Below are 8,529 nucleotides of genomic sequence, written 5' to 3' on the forward strand. Positions count from 1 at the left end.
AACGCGCGACGCCGCGTGAAAAATGAGAACGGTGCTTTCAACTTTCGTTGAAGACGCGCGGGAAATACGGGAGGCAGACCTTGAATCACGCGAATACGCGATCGCAAGCGCAAAGAAAACAAGACGATACTAACGTCGCGCGATCGGCAGACTGGTCACATTCAAACACCGGCACATACCGCGAAATCTCGAAACCCAATTAATTTCGCACGGAGGTGCGCTGTGTTTAATTGCAGTATGCGCGCGAGAACAATGGGAACAATCAGAGCCTGAGTATCCTGAGCTTCGTGCCAACTATAGAGGACGACGGTAAATATTTGACGTGCCGTGTGGAAAATCCCGCTATACCTGACAGCGCGTTGGAGGATAAGTGGCGGCTCGACGTGCAATACCAGCCGGTGGTCAACTTAAGAATGGGCGAGACTCTGAATCCGGACGATATCAAGGAGGGCGACGACGTGTACTTCGAGTGCAAAATGAGGGCGAATCCGAAGGTGTACAAGCTCGCTTGGTTCAAAGACGTAAGTATCACACGAGCACTCGCGTGTCCATCACGATACCGCGACGAAACATTTCACGGCAGATTTCCACACCGTCTGTCGCCGCACCTGTACATTTATTTTCCAGCCGGTCTCATGCAAATTTAATTAGCCAGCCGTTAGATAACTCGCGTTTATTACTATTTCGCGCATGTATTTCTCATCACGCGTGCGCGCACGTGCGCCTTACATCCTTACGGCGATGAAAACGCGCGCGCGCGCGCGTATTACGTTATAATTACAACGGAAGGACGGCTAATTCCTGCACGTGACACGTGTGCCGCGGTAACAGCGAGTTGTACGTACGTTTTTCAGGGCAAAGAGCTGAAGAACAACGCCACCGCCGGGGTGGTCCTCAGCGATCATTCGTTGGTCCTGCAAAGCTTGACCCGCTACTCCGCCGGCCGTTACACCTGTCTCGCGGCGAACAGCGAAGGCAGGACCGAAAGTAACGAAGTGTCTCTTCAGATAATGTGTAAGTTGGAAGCACGCGCATATCATCAACGAGTCTTCGTACAACAGCCGAATTATCTGGCACGCGCCTGCGGAAATTGGCGGGGGAGGGTAAACAATGCCATAATAGCGTTAGAGCGTATGTCCTTCGTAACGCGGCGTCAGTTTCTCTCCCCCTCCAACATCTCGCTGCTTCCTCGATAATTACTTAATCGATGGTAAGCAACTCGGCAGTGTGCACAGAGGCGAAGTGCGCGTTTGTCGAACGCACGAGAAACGAACTTGACGGTCGAGCCGAGAACGAGACGGGGAAAACGGGAGCGATGGGTACGACGGGGGACAGACTGGAAGGGGGGGAAGTGGTAATAAAGGGAAGGAGGAGCGTGGGAGATAGGGTGTATAGTTTTCTGTGAAACACGGAACGCGGGTTATTCTATTAGAATGGTCGGTGTGCCCCCGGCGCTAGGCTGGCGGTATCTGCATCTTGTAAATGACCTAAGAGGGAAGGAAGGACTGCGATGCATATTCAGTATATGTAAAGCGTATAGCTGAATATTCATGTGTGGGTGAACGCAGGCTGGCAATGTGCTAAGCTAGGCCGGAGCAGACGTAGTAGTACGGCGGGCCGCGCATGTAACTAAAGGAGACCGAGCGCGCGCGTGCACTTTCGCGGCCGGATCTGTCCTAACGTTTTAAACCTCGCGCGCTGACCGGATGACGTCGAATCTCTTCCCGCGTATCCTGAACTGTCCGCGATCGCATTGCAATACGTATTATATATATATATATATATGTATGTGTGTGTGTGTGTGTGTGTGTGTACACACATGTTACATAGTACGTCATACGGTTAAGCGACAAACCGTGTCGTGCGAGCGCGCAGGAGCCCTTCTCTCCTACATATTTGTTTCATTCCCATTTTTTCTAGTTATTTCTTTCTTTTAGTTTTTCCTCTTTTCAGATATTTTTGTATCTCCTGACGTAATTTAATTTGAGCTCGACACTTTTCAGCGGCATGATGAATGTCTATATTTGCCGAGGTGATATCGTGTCACATTTTTATCAGTAATATTTCATATGTCACCTTGTATCTTGCAATGAAGACGGATTTATTATGAAAAATTCCAATTCGGCGAGGAAAATTTTATCTGGCTGCGGATGGTGCGGACGAACTCGAATAACGAAGTTCAAGAAAAATAATAATTTGCTCTTACCATAAGATCTATAGCTCTGAACAAGTTCAACCGTTGGCGATGCAGCTTGTGTAAGTACGGGAAGCATTCCGGTCGATGTGCATTTGATTTACAAATTTAGTAGTTTTCCAACGTTCATTGTTATTTATACGTATGTTTGAATATATTTAAATCCCGGCAAAACATTCCGGATCGAACAAAAGTCACAAGATTTAATTTACATGATTAGATTTACCGAAGTTTAAATTAACATAAATTTGTTTCACATTAAGAACGTGATTATTTGATCGCAAGTATAGGTCGTTTTAATAATAAGAACTCTCGTTTCTTTATGTTTGAGATGAAGTACGTTTACCTGCATTGAGATCATATTTAATAATCAATCTTTATTACTATCTTAATAAATGGAATCGAGAGCCGATAGAATTAATACAATGCAAAATGATTATCGATTATTAAAATGTTAACGCAAACATGCTTGTCGACTTTTTGGTTTTTCGAACATTTATTATGAAACACCTAATCTGTTTTCGCCGGAGAACGGAGTAGAAGGAAAGATAGTCGTTGAATTTTTCACAAGCGAGACAAATGTCGCCCCAACAATTTGTCTGGTTATTCCAGCGAAATTGTGGAATTATTCAAGTTGTACCTTCCGCAGGACAGGCCAGCGGGAAACATAATATTGTCTTTCGTCACGTTTTCCTAAACCGTTCGGGTTGTGGAACGGTGAAATAGCGATTTTTCATAAAGGTATGATTTTCTAAAATGGAGAAGGGATGAATAAACTAAAGATAGGTTCGGAGACATGTTTAAACGAAACGTACCACCCAGCCGTCTTCGATGGTTCGCGAAAAGCACTCGAGAAAAGTATCTTGTGATATTTCGCAGAGCGATTTTCGTCTCGGAATATATCGCATTAGCCATAATAGGTAAGAAAAGTTCACGATCCGTTCACCGTCGCGTCTTTTATTCGCCAATTTCAATAACGAGCCTTCTCAGGGCATCGCTGTGTAAGATACCCTCCTTTGGTAAACAGACGCGTCGTCTTACTGATACGTCGATATATCGTCGCTACAGGATCCCCGACTTCTCATCTTAGCAATTAATTTAGTACCGCATAGACTGTATCAAATTGCAACCAGCCAGTCTCTCTCTTCCCCTTTCTCTCTCTCCCTCTATCCGTGATTCCCAGGTTCGGCTCGTAAATCATCACTCCCGCCGTGTGGGATTTCCGCATGTCATGGCCTATCGCAAATACCGATGTCAAGGGAATTTCCTATTAGACTATCGATCGACCGTACAGCGAGTTGAACGGTGTCGAGCTGCTTCTTCTTCCGTTTGACACCCGCGGATCTCGTTGGGATATCGAGCGAGCGAGTGAGAGAGAGAGCGCGCGCGAGTACACGGGGATCATATCGTGCAACGAACCCGAACAACGAATATCCATTTAAATCGCCGTTAGTATTATTTCGCGACGAGAACGGAACGTCGATTGATTTACGGTCCGTATGCACGAAGGCGCGACGCGCCCGAAGACGTAAATTAATCAGCTGCTGCAGTTTTTGCGCTTATTATCGCCGGACAATGAAATTTCTCGAGGCGGAAGAAGAAGGTAGACTACGTACACTTTGTTACACATTAATCTTGACAAGCGAGTAATAAATCACCCTGCACTTCAAACTTTGCGCCACTCCATCGTTGTTAGCGGAAAGGCCACCCGTTAGGCGAAGTACGACGACTTTGTTTACAGATACACCGGTGTGCAAGGAGGGCAGAGGCGAAGTGGTGGTTGGCGCTTTGAAACAGGAAACCGTGTCGTTAGTGTGTTCCGTGGAGAGCCATCCGGCTCCATTGACCTACCATTGGACATTCAATAATTCCGGCGAGCTGGTGGAGGTATCGCACCCGCGTTATTCCCACGCATCGGCGCCCGGCACGCCGTCCGTCGCGGACAGCCTGAAAGAGTACCAACAGTTTCACGGATACAGACTGAACTATACGCCAGCTACGGAAATGGATTACGGTACGGTGGCATGCTGGGCGAGCAACCAGGTTGGCAAGCAACGAACACCCTGCCTCTTTCAGGCGAGTACTTTTCCGCCTGTGCCTTTTCACTTCTTTACGTACCGCCACGTACGTGGCTTCCGACGTGTGATTCAGAATTTCGTGCTTTTAGCTTAACGTACGCTTGCACAAGCACGCACTCGAATAGACGCGATCGCTTCTATCAAGCTATGCACAGCGTTCCTTTTCCTTATTGTGCGATACGATAATTACGGGTTTATTTCTCCCTTTTTTTCACTATTAACTTACAGTCGATCTTGTTTCTTCACGGTAAGAAAGATAATTTCTTTTTTAATAATTAAAGATTAAGATTAAGAATGAAAAGCTTCGCTCGCGCGAAGTGAGCGCGCAGCGAAAGCGAACAACCAGAGAATACCTGGTCCTTGAATTAACGTCTGGTGAAGTTCTCGTGAGATTTAATAAGACGAAACGTAATGCGATAATTGCGAATGAAATGTGTCAGACCGAAAAACAAACAAGTTTCTGGAAGCTTCTACATTAGGGAAAGTAAATTAACTATGGTGAATCTATCTTGAGCCACCGACGGATCTGCACCGGCTGCGACTATTATTATACCATGAATTATTAGAATGTAAGATATTTCTGAATCCAAGTAAACAAACGTATTTAATCTTCCTTCATTTCCGCAAAAGAGTTTCTCTCCTGACGAAAAATTTTGTCTACGCAATAAATTCTTTATTATTAGAAAGCGCAATAACGTAATTTGTAAATTATTAATGTTCAATTTTTAATTAAATTCCAACGCGAATATTTTCCGCTCGTCGCGATTCGTGTTATTTCATACGCAAGAATTACGCGACTCTCGTTGCATCGCTTAGCGGACTGTGAGAAAACAATTTGTAATGATCCTGTGTGGGCTGAAGAACGCCGCTGAAAGCGGGTTTACCGTTCGCCGCGATATCGAATTCCACCTTGATCTAAGATCGAAAGATATTCCCGATTGATAGGGCTGAGACACGGTGTTCCGTCGATCGTTACGCCTACCATGATTCACGGCACCGTATCGATCTGTACGATCTGAAAGTGGTTAGACCATCCATACTGCATACTTCAAATATTCCGGTATTTACACGACGTACGTCATGTTGCCGGCTATTTCCTTCATAAATTTCATACATTGTACGCTACGGCATCACGTGCTCCATACATTTTCATTTTGATCGATCGACGGTATCTACAAAGAATGTGGGAGAAAGGGGATGGGGGTTGGGGGGNCGTATTTGACGTGCATATGAAAGTCTTCCGCGTAAAATCGTTTACCACCGCTACGGGAAAGATCGCTCGCTCTTGCCGTCCATCGCGGAGACTGCAAGAAAGGCAAAAAGTAGTCGAGAAAAACACACGATGCGAACGTAACGGTTGAACTGTATTGCTGAAATTAAAGCGCGCGCCGGAGCGACGCGCGTTAACTGAGAAATTTCCACGGAATGGTACGCGAGCTTCGTTTTTCCTACGTGACGGGAATCGGACTGCTACGCTTCGTTCGTAATGCAATAAAGGACGTATTGTTCGGCTAACGCAAATACACTTTATCTACGGCTTGCTTGTTTCAGGTCATAGCCGCGGGTCGTCCGTACGCTCTTCACAATTGCACCGCCACGGAGATGTCGGCGCCTCTGGACATGGAGGAGCTCAGCACGAAGCCGGGGACGGGGCTGATGGTCCGATGCCTCGAGGGCTACGACGGAGGTCTTCCGATATACAGTTATCAGCTCGAGGTCGTGGCTGACGAGGACGGGGGTCCGATATTGCTAAATAAAACCGTGCCGGCGAGTCCCAACGGGCCGACTTTCGAAGTCGCGGGTCTAACCACGGGCAGGAGCTATCGACTTTTTCTCTACGCGATTAATGCGAAAGGGAGGAGCGAGCCTGCCATTCTCGAGCCAGTAACCCTAAAAGGTGTCGCTATGTACACGACCGGTGAGTACATTCGACTGTCTAGGAATATTTTTGCGATCCTTCATATCCTAGATATTTTTACGTCGACGAAGAGCCGACCCGGGGGAAAGAGAATTGTCAACGCTTCGCGCTTTTCATTCCTATTCGCTGGCGGATAAACAAACAGACGGTGATCGTGCTGTATTATGCGTCGACAGCGGTATTTTTCTATCAACTAAAAAGAAATGGAAACTCAGTATCTTTAGTTGCGAACTTTCCGACGAAAACGACCGTATGAAACGGTTGATGACCTTACGAGCGTGGCTATTTATTGCAAAGAATATCGCCCCTGCATTCTAAGCTTGAGGAAAACTTCGGGAACTTTTCTCGTTAGCGGTGATGATTATTCTCGCATTACCCGTAAGTAGGAAAAGAGAACGGTTCTTGATGTAAAAAGCGTCACCGAGAAAAGTCGCAATCGAATATCACAAACGTGTAACTTGGATGACTTCTAAAAGGATGAAGAAACCGAGCGATGTAAATTCGCGCGATGCAAAATTCCTTGCGACATGCTCTTCCTTGCATTCGAGAGCGAAGTAACGCGAGGGCGACACCAGGTACGATCGATCGCACATGTTACTCTTCGCTCTCAGGAGAGAACTCGGGAGCTCGTCGATTGTCTCGCTTTTACAGCTCGCTGAAAACAGACGCGGGTTTCGCGCCTTACGACAGATTTTTGCCGTTCACATCGGTAGATCTCTCGCTAACCAGAGGGAGCGTGAAAAAAAAAAAAAAGAGAGAGAGAGAGCATCATCGCGCGGTATTTGTCAGCCGGCGACTGAAACTCGTTTCCTTTCTCGACTTCCTGCATTCACGAGCCGATCGCCGCTCGTTGCAGCAACAATAACAGCCGCGCTACATTTTTTTTCTTTCCCCTTTTCACGTTTTTGCGCCGGGCCCCGTTGTAAATCGAGCGGGTCGGACGCGTTGCCTGAAAAATGACGCGATTCGCGGCCGGAAAAGAACGCTGAATCCCGCTTTTGACGGTCCATTAGCGCGCGCTCGGACGCGAGCGCGGTTGCGGTGCGCACGGATAGCGCCTATTATACCACCGATAGGCGTCGCAAGGACGGCGGATATGATCAGAATTTCACAAATACTGCGAACGGACGCGTCAGTATTGCAATTAGTCGGTTAACCGCCCCCGTAGTCTCCGCCGGCGTTCTCTGCGACTCAGGCTCACGCTGCGGTCGGCGATGTTGTGTGAGCCGGTACGTAGGGGACGACGCCGAGGGTGGTGGATCCACCGGGCGAATGGAGAGGCGGGAGCGACTACCGCCCGTTAGGACAGTGAGAGAGAGAGAGAGAGAGGAGAGCTTGTAATGCTGAACGCAGCACAACGCAACCGCAGGTATCGGACTCCGCGGACCTTGCAATTAACAAAACAGATTACTCTCAATCAACGAACACCTACACCCCGCTTCGGCATGCGCGACGTGACAGTTTCCGTTGGTTTTCTGCGACTCACTCCGCGAGCGATTCCGTAGGGAAATAACAAATATACGCGCGTCGTCGGGTTCGACCCTCGTCGAGAGTCGACTCTTTCCTTCGAGTCGAATCGTGGGAGCTCGCGGTTGCGACGTGTGCGCGTTTATCGAGAAATATTTATTTTCGCGATCACGCGATCCTGAGGAAATTTCAGCTACGACGAGAAAGCGCAAAGCCGATCTCGCTTCTTCCGTCGAGCGCGCGAGTTAAACTTCTACCAGTTGCGAGATAATTTCGTAACCCCGGGGTTTCCGGCGTTAATTTTTACATCAACTCGCTCTCACAAGAGGACTGCTTAGAGGATGCCTTTCGGGTAATCTAGCATGTTAAATGGTGAGTCGATCGAATTTACCCGGAGCAAATCCCCCGTCGGGTTAGGACGCGCGTCGAGAAGCTGATCAATATATTCGTCGTCGGAAATAGTTATTCGCGTTTCTAATGAAGTCTCTCTCTCTCCTCGTGCAGCTGCGAAGAGGAAACGCGACGCTTCCGCCGCGCTCTCCCGTGATATTAAATGCTGGCCATTAGATCACCACGTTGCAAATCCGAAAGGCATAAAACTCAAAGAACTTATCGTCCTTTCGTGCTGTCGCTTGTCGACACGAAAAAGCCGAAACGCCGAGAACGTAATCGCCGGCTTGATCGATGTGCAGTCAGACTGCATTACACACCAAAAATTGCTGGAAGGTTGGCGTGCTCGAGTTTAGCTGCAACGGATCGGAAACTAACTTCCGCCGCATTAATACGCGAGAGCAGGAGCAGGTTCGATATACCGGCATGGAGCCGCCGGGTGTTCTTGTTTCGGCAAATATCAACCAACCCGCCCACCCACC

General features: G+C 47.8%; 1 protein-coding gene across 1 annotated transcript in view; it reads left to right on the forward strand.

Annotated features, from left to right (window-relative positions):
* The window catches only part of LOC106744730 (hemicentin-2-like), a 99,777-nt gene that overhangs the window by 78,200 nt on the left and 13,048 nt on the right, over window positions 1-8,529 (forward strand). The window contains exons 6-9 of the mRNA XM_014619725.1: window positions 237-521; window positions 855-1,014; window positions 3,936-4,270; window positions 5,824-6,190. Of these exons, the coding sequence (XP_014475211.1) occupies window positions 237-521; window positions 855-1,014; window positions 3,936-4,270; window positions 5,824-6,190 (1,147 nt within the window). The remainder of the gene's footprint in view (window positions 1-236; window positions 522-854; window positions 1,015-3,935; window positions 4,271-5,823; window positions 6,191-8,529) is intronic.

This window comes from Dinoponera quadriceps, unplaced genomic scaffold (assembly GCF_001313825.1).
Source record: "Dinoponera quadriceps isolate SergipeBrazil2010 unplaced genomic scaffold, ASM131382v1 scaffold1352, whole genome shotgun sequence".
NCBI classification, from domain to species: Eukaryota; Metazoa; Arthropoda; class Insecta; order Hymenoptera; family Formicidae; genus Dinoponera; species Dinoponera quadriceps.